Source organism: Saccostrea echinata, unplaced genomic scaffold (assembly GCF_033153115.1).
Source record: "Saccostrea echinata isolate AGI-Se365-2 ecotype Australia unplaced genomic scaffold, CSIRO_AGI_Sech_v1 ptg000034l, whole genome shotgun sequence".
NCBI classification, from domain to species: domain Eukaryota; kingdom Metazoa; phylum Mollusca; class Bivalvia; order Ostreida; family Ostreidae; genus Saccostrea; species Saccostrea echinata.
Genome location: NW_026889783.1, coordinates 5029947 through 5051868, shown reverse-complemented (window position 1 = coordinate 5051868; position 21922 = coordinate 5029947). Strand labels below are relative to the sequence as shown.

The window sequence follows — 21922 nt, the reverse complement described above, 5'->3', positions numbered from 1 at the left end:
AAGATTACAACCACTGAGATTACGAGATAACTTCTAAGGAGCATCTTACGAAATAACAAAGAAACAAGTTCTTACGGGGCAGTTAAATTAAATAAGAAAAATCATAATCCCTGTTAACGATTGCAAATAAAGTATATTATATGCCACCTTCAAGAAACATGTCAGAAATTAAGCTTTTGGGAGTTATTCCTCTTAGTACACGTAAGAAAAGTACTTTCTATGGAACGTGATAAGACGATCATTAAACTGTATGGTTTACTTTCTTATTGAATTGTTACATGTCGGATTTGATGCTCTTCTGACAAAATATACATTTCTAAACATTGATCTTTCCTGCAGCCTCATGATCTAGAATATAAAACTAGATATGCTTGTAAAATTTGATTGGATATCTGTTAAATACAGAAGATTATGTTTTTTTTCTATTTCAAGTCCCCATATGACTAACTTTTCGGGACACAAACACATTCTTTCAAAAATCATGGAATAAAATTAAGAAAATTTTGTATTTTATTAAAATAATCACATTTCTTTCAAAATTCATCAAGATCATTGTAACATTGTTTAAGTATGGAACAATTGCTGGTTTCAGCACAAATAATCTACATTTGAAATATAATTAAATCTTCGCTAACCGTCTTGTTAATTGTAATATTTATTTGTATAACTATCTGTCCCCACCGTATCCGTGCGTCATGTGTTGTACTTTAGGACTAAAATCTTCTCTGAAGTGGCTGAACCGACCACATCCAAGCTTGTATAAATAAGAAAGGGAAAAGAAAAGCCAAAGTCTTGGTCTATGCCGCTTATGCAATTGAGACCTGAGGGGTGGGACCGAAACCATTAAAATTAATGTTATCCTTAAAAATTGTCTTTACTCCTGGAAGCCTACAAAGAGAAAAAAAAATTAAATTCAAATTGACCCTGGATCCTGTGTGTTGCTCATATTTCAAGTACATACATTTATGACAGCATAGTTAACTGATTTTTTTCAAAAATTCAAACTAAGAAATTCTCATATCTTGTGATTGGTTACATGCAAAATTATTTTGTTAAAATTCATTCTAATTCTATATGATAGTGCTCTGTAGTTGATGAAGTATGGAGATAAGGATCAGTAATCAAGAAAATTTGTCCATTGAAACAAAACAAATAGGGAGCATTGCAAACACGGACCTCTTAAAAAACATCAGAGGTGGGATTAGGTGCCATGAAGGAGTAAGCATCCCCTTTCGACCGGTCACACTCGCCGAGTGCTCATTGTCATGATCGGGCAAACGGAAAAAAACCGTTGACAATTCAGTGTTTAAATGTTGGCCCAACAACTAGCATGAAAAACGTCAGTTAGCATTCGACTTAATAACAGATGATAGATAATGAAAGATAGATTACACGATCAGTATGTACTGGTCCCCGCTGACAAAGCAGATAACAATATTGTCTTTATTTGTCAGGCTCATTATTTTAATTGTATTTTAGTTCATTATTTGAAATGTATTTTAGAGGAAATAGGATTTAAATCCGCAAGTGGTAATCCAACTCATACCCATAGCTCCCTTTCTAGGGAGGAAATTCTTCAAAATCATAAACATTTTTAATATTCCGAACAATCAAAATGAAAATGAATTACCATACCTATGCTGGTCCCAGGATCATGAAACAGACTTAGACTTAAGTCAAATTTTCAAGCCCCTGTAAAATTTTTATTAATTATTGAATTAATCTCAAAATTTGCAAATAACAGCACTTTTGTGAATCAATATTGAAACATATTTTAATTTTGGTCAGCTTGACTTCTACAACATCAAAGTATGGTCTAAAGATTTTGACTTAAGCTTAATATGTTTCATGATCCCGGGACCTGGATTCCAAAATTCCATTAAAATCCTTACAAACAAAGGTACATAGCGGGTTCCAGTAAATGTTCTACCAAACTTCTTTCTTTACTTCTCACTAAAATATTTACAGCAGTGAAGGAGAAACTTCAGGAGTACCGTGCAACAGTACTCAGTATATTCGAGAAATGGTGTAAATCAGATGTGTATATTTAAAACCTTCAAGGAACTTTTAGAAAAGTTGAAATCAGAAAATTTTAACAAAATCAATAACATCAAAACGTGCAACCTTTCAACACTTCATACAACCATTCCCCACGATAAATTAAAGTCCAGGCTTTTTGACACCATAGACAGCTGCTTTTTCAATAAAAATGGAACTCGTAAATATACTTACCTTGTCATTGGTCATTTGCAAAATTTTTTTGTTAAAAAGCATTCTGATTGTACACACAAGTACTCTGTGAAGTTAATATCAAAACGATGCTTGAGTTTCTGATTCACAATATGTATGTAGTTTTTGCAAAATTCTTTTGTTAAAAAGCATTCTGATTGTACACACATGAACTCAGAAGTTGATATTAAAAAGATGCTTGAATTTCCGATTGACAATATCTATGTGGTTTTTGGAGACCAGGTCTTCCAACAATCTGTTGGAATTCCCATGAGTACCAATTGCACCCCGTTGTTAGCAGACTATTTTTGTATTCATATGAAGCAGAATTTATTCAAAATCTACATGAGAAAAAGAAATCTCTTGCTGTGGCCTTCAACTCGACATTTAGATGCATCGACGACGGAGCTTGAGATAAAATATACCACAGAGTCTGACACATATCTTTCATATTTGGATATTCTACTAGAAAAAGACGTTACTAGTAACCTAACAACCAAGTTTTATGATGACTTTAATTTTCAATCGTCAACTTTCCTTACTTATGCAGCAATATACCCTTATCACCTGCATATGGGGTGTATACATATATCTCTCGGTTGATTCGATACGCAAGAGCATGCAAGTTATTGACAAAGAAGTTGATGAACAAGAATATCAACAGTCTCATTTAAGTCATCATTTCATAAGTTCTATGGTCGATACAATGATCTTGTCAGCATATACAATCTATCATTAAGTCTATTTTCGACGGATTTGTCCCGATCATGACAAGGAGCACACGGCGGGTGTGACAGGTCGGCAGGGGGTGCTCACTCCTCCATGAGACCTGATCCCACCTCTGATGATTTTGGAGTTACGTGTTTGCTCTGCTCCCGTTTTGTATTGTTTTGGAGCTTGAATACTGTTCATTATCTCTATATTTCATTTTTGGAGATCAGGTGATATGAAATATGGAGATAACGAAAAGTATTCAAGCTCAAAGTCCATTTAAACAATACAAAAAAAGCCCTCGGAAAAATCCTTCGTCAATTTAGTGTGTAAATAATGGCCTAACAATCAGTATGAAAAACCCCAGTTAGAATTTGACTTAATGATAGGTTAACTTGTATTTGCTGACAAGGTCATTGTACCGACCATAAAACTTGAGAAATGATGACTTCAAACGATACTGTTGTTTGTCAATAGTTTGCCTCGTTTTAGAAATTGTTCATACTTAGAGCATGCTCTTCCCTATCGAATCATCTTTGAGACAAAAGTCCCATAAGGAGGTTCTGCAGACAACTTTAAATATATGGGTCATTGTTTAGAAATGAAATAATGTAAAGGATTACAATAATTAGTGACCATGTTATTAAATGGGTTATATATCTGATACAAAAAAATTGTCAGAATCACTAAAAATAACCAAGGCATCGATTAAAACAGGATGACTTTTTATATTTTATAAAATTTAACACCCTGTTGAAACTAGATCCTCCACTCTGCATCTAACAAGACATACCGAAAGATAACAGCAACATCACTGTGCTTGGAAAGAAAAAGAACAACAGTAAAAGATGTAGGTAAAGATCATGAACAAGGTCCAAGCAACATCACCAACCATAAATCTGGCCAAAAAATTAATATGCTGCCTTGTGGTAGTGAAATAATAAAGGACTTTAAAGGTGATTTGTACACAAAATTTTCAAGCCCCACCAAAAATCACCAGGATATCCTTGACCTAGGTTTTCTTGAGAGAAAACCTCTTCATGTAAAGAATGATGGCATAAAAACATGCTGATTAGATGCCTTATGTTTGATCGAACATTACATTACCGGTATATCGTCTTCCTTGTGTTCAAACTTCCCCAGTTTATTTCTTTGAAAAACGCCCTTTTAATTTATCATTACATAAAAAGAAAAAAAAATCTTTCATTATATCTATTTACAATGAATTCAGTTTACATGAACAATTTAAATAATAAATGATAAGTATCAATGCGATAATAATTACTTCAATTTGACATAAAAATCCCCACATCTTTTACATGGAACATTCCAAAGATGTTGTCAATACTTACACTGTATAGATATAAGTAACTAATGAAATAAGCACGGAAGGAACTTTATGTGGCGATGATTAATCAACAGTATAATTGTCTACAATACTGTAACAAACATCTGTATTATACAACAGCAAGGGAGAGGGCGGCGAAAATTACAACGATCGATCGGAACTTAGTTCCTATCATTGAAAGAAAATATATAGTAAAATTCCCCGACTTGGTGTCCTTTTTTTTTAGTAAAATTACTAATCTCCACACATTGTGGAGCATAATCATAATATTTCTTTTCTTTTTTCTCCATTACATTATTACATGTATTAATGTTGTTTGTTCTTTTTCTTATCTGTTTGTTCTTTTTTTAATTTTCAAGTGAAAAAAAAAATTACACCATTTTATTGATTCACTATTTAGTATAAATTCTTATAAATTCTAATTGTGATTTCTTGAATGTTTGGAATATCACTTTTTATGGAGAGGTCTCGTGGTGTCGCCCTATTTCTGAAATTAAGCTACTGGAATTTTACAACTTAATTATTGTATTATTAACTTTGAACCAATGCCTTATTTGTATGGCACATCATCTTTTGTGACGTGAAATATACATCAAAATACTTTTTCTTGACATTTTTCTAAAAGATTGACACACACACTGATCAGAAATTGATCTTCGCTGTAATTTACGACTTCATATGAAATATAGTTCGTGAAGTTATTTATTTTACCTTGTTCTATTTAAATAAGTCTTTTAATGTCAAATTATTTTTCGGTGTGGTACAGTTATATCATAACAGCAGTCTTGCATACTTTAGCCTGTTACATTCCACACCTGTCGGACAGGTAGCGTGATTAGCGATAGGTAAAATAGGACATTAATTATCTACGTTGGACATTTAATAAGATTTTGGACGTCTAGACGAGACGATGTAACCACAGAACTCGAGTAACAAGCCTGTTACCTCTTATTACAGGGTTAGTCTTCAGACCTGGGTCCTATTATACCTGAACACTCGTACCCAATAGTCTCTAGAATTCATAAGAGTATTTCAGAAATGTCAATAACAGTTCTTCTACAAGTGGTCTTGAGTCGGAAGGCCTTGCCAAATTGATTTCGTCGCTTAACATTCTCAAATTTCGATGGATAAATAATACAAGGGAAATAGATATGGTCATATAAAACGCCTATGCCTATATAAAATGACAATGGTATCATTGATTAAAGTACATTGATGTTTAGATATCATCTAGAAATAAAAGAGAAGTCTGATATTTATATTGACTATAAAGTAAACGTTATTTAATTGAGTACGCCTAATTTCACTTTAACAGAGGTATTGTATTTACTTTCTGTAGCTCTAGCTTTGACTTTAGTAATTGTAAACATTTGTGATATTTGAAATAGGCAAAAAGTAATGGTAATCTCAGACAGCTTCCATCGAGTTTGAAATATATGTTACTGATACATTTTGTAACTTGAAAGGGTCACCTGAAAAAGAAAATTCTGAGGAAAAGTTAATCATAGTGCGGTAAGGCAATAAACCTTTTTAACCATCACACCCATTTTCTTTACACGAGTTAACAATAGTTTGATCACTATCTATGTTTGTAAGATTTAATGTTAGGTTTGGCTGTGGTGTGTATTGTAATAATTTACCTTCCTCTTCGGTTGTTCACGGCTGACCTTGGCTCAGTGCCCCTTTGTCTGTAAGTATCAAGTTTCGGGGGACATCTACGGATTTTGGCTACCCTAGGAAATGGTGCTCCTCCACTCCGCCTGAATGTCGCGCGCCATTACTAATACCATTATTGCCAATTACAGATTATGAAATATTATATCCATCTATTCTTTTAATGTATTATTTCATTTTAGACACGATGGCGGGTACAAGATATTTTGCAAGAGTTTTTATTTAAAATTAATTAAATATACCCCATCTAAATAATACGTACTTAATTGATATACATATTTCTGGAGAAAAACAGGCGGATGCGTGCCAATATTTTAGCAATAAACAATATTTGTTGTAATTGTGAAGCTATTTAACTCTAACTATAATATTTTTCATACTATGGAAAAATTTATGTATAAGTTTACTCAATAATTTTTTAAACAAAATATGCAAGTGATAAACACGTATGAAATAATAAAGAAAATCAAATGGACATCAGGATTTATTTTATTAGACTTGACCATTTTTGATAAATATTTTCAAATCCAAATCAAATGAATAAATCACAACAATATAAGGAAGTAATCAGCTGGTAATTTTTCAAAGAAAAAATTATATCATTAATTATTAAAACATGGCGTATCAATAATAGTCAGTTTTCACCAATGCCTAAAAATAATTTTTAGAATACCCTTCATTATTGATAGAAATGGAACAGAATTATAAAGAATCCACTGTGACCAACCACGAATTCCGTTTGTGTCACGTGACCCGTGGGTTTTACAGGTAAGTATATAGGAAATGTGTATTTCATCTTAAGCATATAAGGCATTAAACCCTCGACAGGTAAACATCAGAAGACCTGCTACAGGGGATTTTAATTACCTGACTTCATTAAGTAAGGTGTTTTACTACAGCAGTGACTAGAAATGGAGAGTAATTACTTATCTGTGCCGGATGACCACTATTCTGCAGCTATTGACTTTTCCAATGCATGCAGGGAATTTTACATCAACAGAAAGAAAGCAACGGAAAGTTTTAAGGAACAGATGAAAGAGGAAGAGAAATCAAAACAGGAAAAGGCGCTGCAGAAGAAGAGGTCATCCATAGATGTAGCGATGGAAACTCTTAGGAAAGAAATGGTAAGTGCTACAAATAATTAAATTTGATCGTTATAACCGTGCAATTTAATATGCATTACTTTCTTCCACTTAAAATGTGCAAACCCCATATCTTTGTGTCTACGAATACAAACAATTTAGAACTCGGCTAAAAGTGTCGAAAAGTTAAAACAAAACCATTTTCTATCGCATTCTCTATTGAAGTTATTTATATGGATTATTAATGCTAAAACTGGGAATAACATCTTCCCGCGTAATGATTAATCCATCTGTTGGGTATGAGATAGCACTTTTTCTGTCCCATGTGTTTAAAAGAAAACCTGACACCCTGTTGCTCGCGATGATATAGGTATTCTGTATAACAAAACATCTAGCTTGGTCTGGTAGACATGGATAAAAGAAAGATTTGTAAGACTTACTACAGGATGGAAGATAGTGTGGAATTTCTAAACACTCGAACAAATAAAAAGACAGAAAACATATTACACCTCTTAAAGCCAATAGTAAATTATCTACGACAATCTGTTGAGATAAAAATCTGAACAAGTTTTAAGCTTAAATATCATCAGTAGTAAAATCTATTCCAAAAATTGCATGATGTTAATTAAATGCAGTTTTGATCACATGCAGAGAAAAACACTATTTGTAACACGGCTGAAATCATGAAAAATATTTGACTAAATGATTCTGTTCCTTTTTTTGATCAGGCCTCTTTAATGGACCAAGATCTGTGTTTGATGAAACAGTTACTGACTCTGAATGAGACGATAGAAGACATCAAAACACGCAGATGGTACAGCGCTAGCCAGAACTCACTCCAGGCTAGCTCAGTAAACCTTAGGGGCAGTGATGACTCGCTCTCAGAAACCGACATGTACGCTCCGGACGAAGGCATTTTGGACCTCAAGGAATCAACTCTCACCGTACCAAAAATTCACATCGAATCGGTTGATTCAGTGAAATCTATTGACGATGTTAAGGATAATTCTGTGCAAAAATCAAAATTTTTGGACACTCAGATGGTATTGAATGGAAAATCAATTCATGTTATGCACGGAGCACAGAGTTCTGTAGACTCGGGTTATGGAGAATGTGACTTTATGTATCAGAAGGACATAGAAGTGACTTTATAATTGTAGTGACCAGTGTATTGAACATTAGGCCGACTGTCAGACCCAGACACATTTACAGCTACTGTTATGTAACGCCCTCATAATCTTCATGACGGAATCTAATCTCGCTGCCTCCTGTGTTCTCTTCACAGACGGGCCACTTAAGTCTCCACTTCTATTATGTAAGTATTATATAAATACTTTATATGTTAATATTCGACTCATTTTTTTTTATCAAAAGAAAGTAAGCTATTTAATATTTTTAGTTTTTTTTTTAAAATAATAAACTAATTAATAAAATATAATGGTAATGGGTTTTAAGGCGTACTGCATTCCAGTGCTAAATATTACTTTTTTTTTTTTTTTATTTTTTCAGATTTTGACTTTATGCCATATAAGAGTCATGTCGGCCATGTGGACTACTTTTTGCCCGTGTCCAGTTGTGAAATTTACAAATATAACTGTCCGCTGTGAACTGAGAATAACTTTGCAATGAGTGATTCATCAATATTCATAAAAGTTGAGCCAGTATTATACAACTTATTCTAGTCAATTTCTCATTCATGCCAAAAGAGAATTCTTAATAAAACACGTAATTTTATGACGCATTGTTGTTTTATTCTGTTCTAGAACAAAATAGTCCTCCAAGGACGTACATTTTTATAACATTACTAAAAGTGCATCAATTAAAATATGTAAATTAAGGGAAATGTGGCTAAAAAATATTTCAACATGCGCACGATTTTTTCCATTTATATATATACGAGAACTTTGCTCTCTGGAATTGAAGTCAGTGCATTAACCCAAAGCAAGTGTCTTTGTTTAACGGTCTTTTTAATACCTAATGGATTTTTCCTCTCAATTTCCATCTCAATGCTGATTGATACAGCGAAGTAGTACTCGAGTCTTTGAAAGTGTCGTCAAAAATCCATTAAATAAATTTTGAGTTGAAATTGCTACTCTTAGATAAATGCATGTTACCCCCTGGAGGGAATGACACTTTTCTAATGTGACGTGTATTTTACAAATCAAAACTGAGATTTTCTGTTTATAGGATCTAAATAAAGCAATCAATAACATTAACCAAGCTATGATGGTTTTCCTACTCAGCACTGAGATATCAGTACAACTTATTCATGTATGCTGTCCGGATAAAAAAGTAGATGTGTGTGATAGGTATTGAAAGTATTAATTATCATTTTAAAAAAATAGATAAGAATTTTGTTGATTATTAGTCAATAAAGAAGTAAAGTGAAATAGAACGTTTTGAAGCTCATTATAATTTTTAATTTTATGTAATCAGTCTAACTCTTAATAAAGTTTATTTACCTAGTTAGTAAATTGTCCTTTGTGTTGTGACAAAAAGTACTATAAAATCTGCAGTTTAACTTTGAACCCTGTATTATTTTGAAGGATCATCAATATAACATCACAGTAATCAGATTTACAGTGGTGGGTGTGATTATGGGTACGATCATACCTGGTCATTAATGACAATAGTCTACTGTGACGTGAGTGAAATTAATAAATCCTTCTCGAGTATGAATGAAATATTTAAAAGGTTTACGGTAAATTCAATCCTTTGTTCATCTTAATTATGCGGTTTTAAAGGGATGGGATAGACAGTGTTTATGGTATGTTCAAGTGATTCAATGTTAAAAAGAAGAGTACCTCAAGATAAACTTTTTAAAATTATTCACCAGAAAAATTCGCAGCATGTATAAACCCGAGATTTGTTATAGTCGTAAGCCTGAGGGAGATTTATAACAGTCTATATCATACAGGACAGCAAATGCTACAAATTTGAATGAAACTGTCATCCAAATATTTAAATCGAGTTAGAATATCTTTCAACTGCACTGTCAACACAGATTGGAACAGTTTTATCTGTAGATATAGAGGGCTATTTTGACGTTATACTGCAGTGAAGAGGTCTCATTATCATTCTGCAAGTAGAGAAAAAGGAGCGATCGATGGGGCGGAGAGACGCATTACTTAATACTTCTACTTGTAAAGCACATGCTTCTCCGAGCGTGAATCATTCCCGCGTATGCAACTTCTGTAAATAAGGAATTCCTCTATCTAAATTTTTTTAGATCAAACAAAAAAGAAACAAATGAAGATACCAACAAATTATACAACCGTCAAAACACACTTCACTGAAAACGTTATTCCAAAAAGCGTGATTAGCATTTATTTAACACATGTATTGTGCGCATGTCAATGTACGATTTAAAAATGGAAATCATATTGGTGTTGTGTAAAGTGTTCATTACTACATTACTAATACTATTATTTATCTAATATATTAATCAAAATAACAAAAGTTGCTTCTAATATGATGAATTGCATTTTGAACAGTCCTCATGTAAATGTATATATACGTCATCATAATTGTGGAGGGAAATTTGTCAGAACATTAAAACAGCTGGTGTAAATCAAAGGTTACACGCATTAAAGAAACAGTTAATAATTAATAATTGGGACTCTTTACACATATTTCTAGCCCGTCAGATACGAGGTACGTCCCTTGCGGATATAGAATTTGTCATGTCATCCTAACACCGCGCGCCCCGCTCTCACGGCAGCCTTGGAATTCACGGACATTTGTAGGTAATTATCAAATATTAATTACCGCCTTGTTTATCCTTCGGGTAATAATTCTGCATCTTAAACGAGTACTCAAAACATGTCAATGCAAACATACATATGCTTTGTTTTGTTATATATATATATATATATATATATATATATATATATATATATATATATATATATATATATATATATATATATATATATATATATATATATATATAAGATATTTTAATAAAGTTTACTCATTGGAAAGGGACTAAAGCTTTATCCATTCAGAAGGGGGTATGCCGCAGAAATAGGTTACCGCTTGAAGGTATCAAATCAGCGATATTTTTACTCAAGGTTCACGTCAAAACATGGCCAAAGCAAAATAATTCCTCATTTTTTCCCTCGGATTTGACCGATTCCGTAGGGAATGAGATTATAGGGTTTTTTCTGAGGTGAAAAACAACATGTTGGCTGTCTGATATAACCAGATGTAAAGGAGTCTTGTAGATTTTTTGGCTATGTCGTATTTAAAGAAGTGGTACGTGGTTAGGTCCGGCATCTGAACACTGACCACATTCCTCTCTCCTTAAATATATTCACCCTAAAAGACACCAAACCAGGTTTCTGCTTGGTTTGAACATATTTTGTTGTTAAGAAGTCTAAACAAAAGGATCGGACACAAGTTCTTTAAACTTAGAACGCTCTCTCCTTCCATGGTAAGTCTTTCACCTATCGTATTGAGGACCGGTCTGTCGCCATTTCCCCCATCCTGTTACAAAGTGAAATTAAACAAGAATAGATATGGGTTACCCCATATCCAAGATATTCGACTTTTAATTTATTCGAATTTTCATTGTGCTCAGATGATTTCTAATTTAAAAAAAAACTATTTACTGATAAAACGTCAGAGATACTCAAGCTGTAGAAAGTCAACTAAACAATGGCCATAAATAACCTAAAATGACATAATATTTAGGCTACTGAGTTTCAACATCTTTTGTTGAATAAAATATGCATGTACTAAGGAAACTGCATGTACATACATGTATATAACGTTACATGCGATTAGTGACTTTTATTATCACAGCGTTGCAGATGCCTATAGAAATAGTTTTAATTTCACATAGAACATAGACTAAATATAATTAACCGTATAATTTTGAAGATGTATTTAACAGCTCACTCATTTTGAGGAATATTTAATCACAATAGCATGTTACAGGACTGTAGCAACGTTTTCAAAGTGAAGGGGGGGGGGACTCCGAAAAAATCCCGCGTACTATGGGCCTGTGCTACATGTGTACCATCTAACTTTCCAATGATAGAATCTTCTGTAACAAGAACAGATATGGGTTACCCCATATCCAAAATATTCGACTTTTAATTTATTCGAATTTTCATTATGCTCAGATGATTTCTAATTAAAAAAAAACTATTTACTGATAAAACGTCAGAGATACTCAAGCTGTAGAAAGTCAACTATACAATGGCCATAAATATCCTAAAATGACATAATATTTAGGCTACTGAGTTTCAACATCTTTTGTTGATTAAAATATGCATGTACTAAGGAAACTGCATGTACATATATAACGTTACATGCGTGTAGTGACTTATTATCACAACGTTGCAGATGCCTAAAAAAATAGTTTTAATTTCCCATAGAACATAGACTAAATATAATTAACCGTATAATTTTAAAGATGTATTTAACAGCTCACTCATTTTCAGGAATATTTTAATCCAAATAGCATATTACAGGCCTGTAGCAAGGTTTTCAAAGTGAAAGGGGGGGGGGGGCTCCGAAAAAATCCCGCGTACTATGGGCCTGTGCTACATGTGTACCATCTAACTTTCCAATGATAGAATCTTCTGTAAAAATTCGAAACAAGTCCAAGCAAAGATCAAAGATAGCCCAATTTTTTAAATAGCAAAACTATACATCTATCAAAGATAGATTTTAATTTATTTTTTAATTTTGTGCTATTAAAGTACTATCACTCAAAGTATAGGCAGATGTTAAAGATGGGTCAACAAGAGTAATCAATGAACTCGTCTAGAGATGCATTGACGGCCGTTGTTAAACGCAAAGTAAAGCGCGAGATCGGTTGCGGCTGTGGAGCGTCACTGAACATTCCTTCGTCATAGAATAAAATCCGACATTTAACACTTTATATAGACTTTGAATATAGAGACGTTTTGAAGATAAACTACATTTTTGTTTCTAGAAATGTTTTTATTTACAAAAATAGTATATTTTCGTGTTTATAAACTGAGTAGATCAATGACCTAGCATCGTTTTAGATAACTCAGCCCCTCTAGCCTAGTCTAGGGCTTGAGTAAAAAACCTGCACTTGTTATGAAACTGGTGTATAGTTCTTCCTCATGTCCGTAGCAAATACTGATACCCATTCTACATGATCTAAGCGTCGCTAGCGAACGGTGCACATACCTGTGCTTGCAAGACCAAATAGACTAGATTTACACACGTGCGAAGATCCTTTCAGACGAGCTCGGCAAATCACGTTGCTTTGCCGAGAAGTTACGATTGCAGGTGTTTAACCATAATATCCATTCCGTTATTTAAAAAAAAAAGAGAAAAAAAACACACACAGTTAATGATTAACATTCTCACTCAAAAGAAAATATAGGGCAATTAACGAACAATAATCATGACAGGTATATAATTGGTGAAAAGATTTATCACTATCAATCGAAGGATGACCTATATATTTTCGTGAAAAAGACTGAGGAGGCAGCGAGCGTAGGAATATGAAAACTTTTTATTTCCTTTTCTGGGGAAAAGTGATTTTCTTAAAATCATTTTACGTTAATTTTGTTTTCTTTAACGAATTAAATATACATCATTATTCTTAACATTTGTTGTAATGTTGTATCTACTGATCATGAATGGAACTATTTTCTTCGGAGCAATTGTGTGAAGAGTACCTGACTTTAGTAATATATCTTGAATAGATAATATGCACTGATCGAATATATTAAAAAGCTGTGGATATTTATTATGATATTGTGTATGGAATTATTTTACATGCACCACTAGGTTTTTGTACAACTGGCGCAATAAAGATTTGGGAGTGACATTATCGGAAAGAAAAATGTCCATTTATCTCCCAGTTTCAGTGTTTCACGTTTAATATTGATTATAAGATTTTTAAAATAATATCAGTAACTTTATTGTAAAGATAAAGAAAAACAATCAATTAATTGAGAATGAAATATTTTACGGCTGCTCCATTCTGTTTATAGCTTTGGGAAACATTTTGTAGCATACTATACTACATACTTTTTTTTGCGGGGACGGTAATGACCTTGAAAATTTATCACTTTCTTTTGTACTTTAATATTTTTTTTGCTCTAAGTTACAGGTTTACACAAACAGAACATATCATAGTTTTAATGAAATGTAAAACGAAACAGCACTAACGAATAGGCCGCGTCTCCGCGGTGGTAGAACCCCAGGGCCGACTCGATTTCCTTTACTCCAGTTCGAACGAACACCTGCGCCGGAAGTGACAGGCTTTATTCCATTTTGTCATGCAATATATGCATTATCACAGTAACGAAAGAGTGTTTACAGAAAATTATCATGAAGGTGGCATACACTTAGTTAAACGTCCTCTCTAACTAACAATACACTCGCAAACTGAAAATGATTTGCCTGTTTAAATAAAAAATAGGTATGAGGTGGATTGCTCCCTTCAAAGGTTATGGATTCAAGATTCATGAAAATGTAATGGGAGTTTTTGAAACTCTGGAATGATAAAATATTACACAAGCATGATTTCATGTACAAATTGAAAAGAAGGTATAACAATAATTTATAGTGTATATTAGACAGAGGTTATATATGTGAGCTGTACATCAAAAGTTATTGCCGTTGCTCAAACATTTTATTGCACACACTGCACTTTGATCGTTAATATTCGTAGTTTTCTCAAATGAGTATCAGATTTTTATCTCGTTTTCAAATATCAATAAAATTTGCACCAATAAAAGATGTGACGAACAATGAGCAACTTGCACAAACATTATATGTAAATAAGTGAAGAAAACACATCTATCATGGTTTGTTGACAGCTTGCAAATGATAATGATCAAATAGACGTCTATATTTCAAAGAGCCGAGACTTATTTACATTCAACATATATAAGAAACTTAAGTGCATAGTTATCATAGAAATAATTTGTTGTCAATAAGTTAGTATTAAAATGAATTTATATTATTATCGATGACCTTATTACCCAGTGGAGCACTTTTTTCTCTTTTCTGTTTAGGTCACTAATGAAATCCTGTGTCAAGTCGTATGACGTCCGACCTTTATTTAATGACAACGCCTCACAAAAAAATTAAGTGTATGTTAAGTTATTCATTTTGAAGTCATAATGTTTACTCTCACGATTCATTTAGATTTTATATAAAGTAAAACCACTTGTAAACATGCACATCCATTTTAGAACTACTAGTTAAATTTCAAATCACCTGACCTTATTGAAAAATAAATCAATATGAAATTTATTATTTCCCAGATTTAATATTCCCCTTAAGCTTGTTCTCTGAGAAAAGTGTACAGTATATACTAAAGTAAAGATGAACCCCATATTGTTTTTATAAGTACCAATACCTTATTGTTGTTCATTGAGAAAAAAAAACCGGAATTAGCAGGTGCTCTTACTCTATTAACATTAAGTCAATCCCGTTACATGAAATCCACACATCACCATCAGCCCAGGTGGTGGTGAAGATGCGGAATGTTCTGATATTAAAAACGATATCTTAGCGGTAGTCTTAAGCTTGATCTCTTTCCTCAAGACAAGGATCATCCGATTTATGTTAAAAGAAAGAGAAATGAAAAGCAGTCCTTCGACATAGTCACTGACTCTATGATCGTGTGCAAGGACACCTGCTGCTAGGTGAATCTTTGTGACATGTTTGTTACACAGCTGGCCAAATGATTTAATTTAGAGTAGCACGAAATGTCAAAAGTTTCAATATGCAAATGTCTGCTTACTACTGATCTATTCTTGTGTTAAATATTATTCAAAACAAAGCGATTGAAACAAAACATAAAAATGTTGTATAAAGAGATGGATTAAATGAACTTTAGCAAAAAAGGTGAATATATTGATGTTGTTTAAAATAAATGAAAATTTTGAAAGTAATATGTTTTTAAAAGATGCATCCTTACATAATTGAACATAGATATGTATGCCTGGCAAAAGATAGCTGTCTGTATTTGTCTAAAGAAAACGGGCGCATACCTCTTAATTCCAATTAAACAAAAAATACCGATTACTCAGTAAACGTATACTTTTTTCATTTTGAATAGTCCGATAGAAATTAATAATAAAAACAAAACGTGTTTGATATTAACGTTATAGTACTTATGTCATTCTCAGAATACACTGAAGACTAAAAATACTTCACAATAAATGTGATTTTAAAATCGGAAGTAATTTTTAAAATGCTTATCGGAAAATAAAGGGTGCAAGAGATGAACGAACCATTAAACATTTAATTGTGAAGAACCTCGGAGCTTAGAATTCAGTGTCCTCATAAACACTATCTTATGCTGTATACTGATAACAAAGACCTTTTCCCTGATTGTGAAATCTGCAGGGGACGGAAGTGAATGACCTGTCAGAAATGTTGGGTATCCAGAAGGAAGGAGCTAGGACACTAATGACCGGAAAGAAAACACTGATTTGATTTGAACATATTTTATTGTTATCTATATTTACAAAGGGATTGGGAACAAGTTCTGCAAACGTATGCCCTCTCCCTACATGTAAATTACAAACTGGAATTGTCACAGTTAAACATAAAGCTTTTAAAGTATACATTATATGCAATTTACAAATCGATGCAATTTGCATATATATATATATATATATATATATATATATATATATATATATATATATATATATATATATATATATATATATATATAATAGATACATGTAGTTTTGTACATATACATATACTGTTATATTAATTAATGCTAACAAGGAAATCTACCAAAATGTTTAATAAAATAATGTTTGAACAAAAGAAAAGAGACGTTTGTTCTCTGCAGCACTCAATGAATCCACCCCATAGTTAGATTTTGTGGATTTTGTCAAATTGTAAAAATTTATTTAAAGAGTCTTTTCTGGCTTTCGCATACTTTGGACATACAAAAAATGATATGTATCCTCCACTTTACCAAACGAGCATAAAGGACTTGATATTTAATTGCATCTGTAAAAGTCGTTATTCAATACATAATTATGCCGTAATCTGGTTTGAAGAACATTTAGTCGTCTGTTACCGTATTCAAAGTATGATGGAGGATTTTTTAGTACTAATTTTAGATTTGAAATTTGACATTGACTGTAAATTTCTAATTTCAAGTGGAACTGTGTTCCATTCGTTAACTACAGTTGGAATAAATGTAGACTTACAAGTTTGTAATCGACATTTCGGAATATCATAATTTTGAGAATTTCTTGTAGTGTAAATAGATGTTTTACAGCGCATATCTGGAAGTATATCCATTAAGTAATCAGGCATTAATTTAAATTATTATGCAGCTGGGACATAGTTTTTAATCTAGCTACTTGTCTTCTATAGCAAAGAGGTTCCCATCCCGTTTCAAAGTAGAGTGAATCTTTAGAAGCCATAGTTGTTAACCCTGTTACAATTCTAGCAGCGTAAAGTTGCAGCGTTTTTAACTTATCATAATCACTATGTTGACAGCATCACCAAATTCAAGCTGCGGTCTTATGAATGACGTATACAGGAGTGAGAGAGTTTTTCGATTTAATTTAAATTTTAGTTTTTTCAAATGATCTAATTTTTTGTAGGCATTAGCCAGTAGATTTTCAATATGCGGTGACCACCTAGCGTCATTTGAAAATATTACTCCGAAGTGTCTGTGTTCAGAGATGAAGTCCAATTGGCATTGTTGAAAAAGAAGCTTAGGATATTCTCTGTTTTTCTTTGTACTAAACATTATTGCTTTAGTTTTAGAGGGATTAAATTTCAATAACCATTTTTAGACCAAAGTCCCAGTGCATTTATATCTTTCTTTAAGTCTCTTTCAATAATTTTCATATTAGATGAATGTTGAAAAAATTATCATCTACAAAAAGTACCCATACTATCAGCAACATCATTCACATAAATTATAAACAAAAGTGGTCCTAAAACTGAGCCCTGAGGAACACCAACATGTAAGGGTTTGGGTGTTGATAATAATTTACATCACCATTTGACACATACATTCAAGATAATTCTCAAGCCATTTGTACAAACTTCCAGTAATCCCATATGTTTTAAGTTTAAATAAGATACCTTTATGCTAAACAAGATCAAATGCTTTTGAAAGATCACAAAATATACGGCAAAATTTTCCATCATCAATAGCAATATGTTTCAATTAACTGGTATACAGTTGAGTGACCAGGTAAAAAATAACATCCTGATATTTACTAAAAAGGATTGTTGTCACGAAAATAATCATAATATATTTAAACACAACTCTTTTCATGATTTTTCCAACAAGCTCAACAATGAAACTGGTCTAAAGTTAGACATCATAGAAGGATCTTCTTTTTTTTTTTTTTAAAAAAAGGAAGTGCATTAGCTAATTTCCATTCTGAAAAAATTAAAAAGTAAACAAAGCGGTTTAGCAATAGTAAACTTTGCTGATTTTAACATCTTGTGACTAATATTGTCAGGACCAATAGCCTTATTTGTAAGAAGTATTGTTACAATATCAATTATTTCTTGCTCACTAATACATACACTACTAATTTCACTGTTACATACATAATATGCCTCAGGTAATTCTGACCCACTATCATCAACACATGCATGATACAGATGTAAAATAATTATTAAGTACATCTATTTTCTCTTCATTTGAATAAGCAATATTTGTATCTTGCAATGGTGGAATATCAGAGGCAACTTTGGGTTTAAAAAGAAAACACTCTTTTTGCAAAACAAAGAACATCTTATACTTTACGGCATCATCGTGCATTCTTAAACGTCTAAGTCCTAAGGTTACTTACAATCCTATATACGAGTATATATAGGATTGTAATAGCCTTAGGACTTAGACGTTTAAGAATGTCTCCACAACTTTCTTACGCAGTACTCCCGTAATAATGGAGGTCGCATTTCATAATAAGACCATTTCTGTGAAAGGAGTGACTGAACTCTAGTGAGGGGACGAAGAGCCAATATTTTATGTACCCAGAGGGAAGTTTGTTTAGACTCGTAAGATCAGAAGGCTCTCGTTGATAGTATCACACAATGATCATATTAGCATTTCTCATCATTTTCATGCATTTAAGCAAATCTTTTAAAATACTGATATCAGTTGAGCAAATATTTACGTCTTTGTTTATAAGGGAGGGCAAACAATATGGTAGATTTCACGACATTTCTCTTCCCCTTGAGATATTGTATTAAGGATGTTAAATATGAAGACATGAACGCGCTTAGAAGTTTGAAATATGTTCTTAAATGTCTTTTTGACTGTAGGAAAACAAAAGTTTGAATGGTTCACCTGTCCCTCTCAGGTATTTGCAGTAAGAGTGATAAAATACTTATCAAGTTGTGGGTGTATATTGGATCAAAGAACATTGCAATGTTCACTTACGTTAACAGGCTTGTTTTTATGGATTGCTGAAAATTATCTGCCAAGATTTCACCAAATATGGTCAACAATGTGTGAAAAATGTAAATTATTTTTGTGTTAATAATTTTGATGTTTGTTAAAATGTTGTGTATGTGAATAATTTGTGAGAATTACAATGCAATCCATTCATAAATATGTCCATTCATTGTTTGGAATTTGTACTTGGAAATAAAACAGGTTATCAATCTTGATAATGTCCTCCTATATTTACCACATGCTTATTTCAATATACTGTCATGCAACTGAAATTATAACTGTTTAAGTTCTATGAAAAGTACAAATAAAAAGTACAAATCCTATTTCGTAAATACAGGCCCGTAAGAAGCAATTTCAGTTGGGGGGGGGGGGCACAGCCATACATTTTCAGTTGAGGGGGCACTATCAACTACCAAAAAGTCCTTGACAAACAAAAAAAAAGGTCATCAGACGTTTTTATTGAGGGGACACAAGCATATAGTAGCTATATTTTCTATAGTAATCTATATATCGGCAAAATTATTGGGGAGGGCCGTGCCGTTCCTGCGGCCATGAAATAAGTTTGCGTTGAAACACATACTAGGTATGCAATTGACTAAGCCCTCCCCCCTTCCCCAGAAAAGAATGTTTAGATAAAGAGTTCTAGATAGAAGATTCTAATTCATTCACCATTCTTCAGACAGCAAGGAGCAATCCCTAATCTTTGAATAAATTACAAATTATTCATAATAAACATTTTGATTTGCATGGAAACTTCAATTTGTCATATGAATATTGTATGGAAACAGTTGTAACAGCTGTAATAGTTAATCTATTATAAAATTGTTACTTGTATGACTTGTATAACTCGAAAACCAAGGAAATACAGGATTTAGCGAGAATGATATAACTCGAAAAAAATCTTCTATTTAGTTGACAATTGCATAAGGATTTAAAGTAATTTCAAAGTGTTTGAGGTTGTAAATCATACCTATGGAAAGATAATTGGCATAATTATGTTAATTCTCTTTTTTTAAAGACTCTTTTTTGGATACAGTAACCAAACACTTACTAGGCAAGGTAGACTAATATATCAACATTAAACCGCTAAAAGTAGGAATTGTCGAAATCTTTCTCGACCCAGTCTGACATATTTTAAAAGCATTTTGATGTTATCTGATACATTGATCTAGGGTCTTGGTAATCTTGTAGGAATCTCAAGTTTTAAAAGCATTTTACTGACACCGATTTGTGCATCAGACACCAATAACAAAGGCAGTTAAAGACAAGCGATAACAGATTGAGTTTTGGTGACAAAGGTTTCCCTGGCCCCCACAGAACGACATCTATGCTTCTGCCTACTAATTTAAAGCACCACCTTTGTTTAAGAATACATTTATCGGATGATTAAAATAGTCTAATTGTGTAGCAATACGCTTTTAATTATATGTCCAAGATTTGAAAAATCACACGTTGCTTGTAAAGATCTTGTCGTTTTAATTTCAGTCTTTAGGGAAAAAAATATACATGCACTTTCTGAAGACTAAGAAAGAACATGCATGTGTTCTTTATATTTCTTTAAATTACCGACAATGGAACATGCATTTAAGTAATGCAATCAGTGAAGTAATCAAAGTTGGAGGCCAGGGAGAGAGATCATTACCTACAAATGGTCTGTGTTAAAATCGCCTTGTGACTCATGGAATCAGGTACCCGTGCACTTCAATATGCTTCATTTCCAGGTGTGATTTATTGATAAAATTCTTTTACTTTTAACATTCCAGACGAAAAAAGTGAATTTGATTTGTTATACCTATACTGGATTTTAAAACTTCATATAAATCTTTACAAAGATATGCTGGCATTGCAGAGTCCAGTATGTGCTCTTCTAAGCCCCTCTATTTACTCCTCTTCAAAAGATATTGAACGAGAGATTTCAAACGTATCTTCTACAACACATTCAAGAAGTGATCTGAATCAAATGAGGATTTCATCAAAAACTCTAAAATCACTTAGAAAATTTGAACTCACAGAATTTTCCAACATCAGAAGCATCAAAATAAATTACTTTTCAACACATTAAACAACCATTCCCTATTAAGTATCATACACCGATCTTTTTGACAAGACAAGATAGAAACAGCGTCTTCAAACAAAATGAAATTCGGAAATTCATATCTTGTGATTGGTCATCTACAAAATCATCCTGTTTAAATCATCCAAGTACTCTTCAATGGTAAACAAATTCTTGATTTTCTCATTGACAATACATTTATCTATATATTCTTTGGAGACCAGGTCTTCCAAAAATCAGCTGGAATTTCTATTGGCACTCATTGTGGTCTTTTATTAGACGACCTGCTTTTATATTCTTATTTATGGAGGCAGATTTTATTTTTAAAAAATTCAGGCAAAATGAAGTGAGAGATGCAAGAAAAAATAAACATAACCAGTGTAGTAAAAATTATATGTTGTCCTGAAAAGATGAAAGAT

General features: G+C 32.6%; 1 protein-coding gene across 1 annotated transcript; it reads left to right on the top strand.

The window, feature by feature from the left end:
- The first annotated feature begins 6791 nt into the window (after window positions 1–6791).
- LOC133199425 (uncharacterized) lies at window positions 6792–8778 on the top strand. The gene is made up of 3 exons (XM_061335230.1): window positions 6792–7086; window positions 7773–8359; window positions 8554–8778. The coding sequence occupies exons 1-2, from the start codon at window positions 6874–6876 to the stop codon at window positions 8196–8198; spliced, it is 639 nt and encodes a 212-aa protein (XP_061191214.1). The 5' UTR covers window positions 6792–6873; the 3' UTR covers window positions 8199–8359; window positions 8554–8778.
- Window positions 8779–21922: the final 13144 nt, after the last annotated feature.

Excerpts from the sequence above, each read along its gene's own strand:
- LOC133199425 (XM_061335230.1), top strand. The coding sequence starts at position 6,874 with ATGGAGAGTAATTACTTATCTGTGCCGGATGACCACTATTCTGCAGCT. Across the intron at positions 7,087-7,772 it reads AAACTCTTAGGAAAGAAATG|GCCTCTTTAATGGACCAAGA; the intron begins GTAAGTGCTACA and ends TTTTTTGATCAG.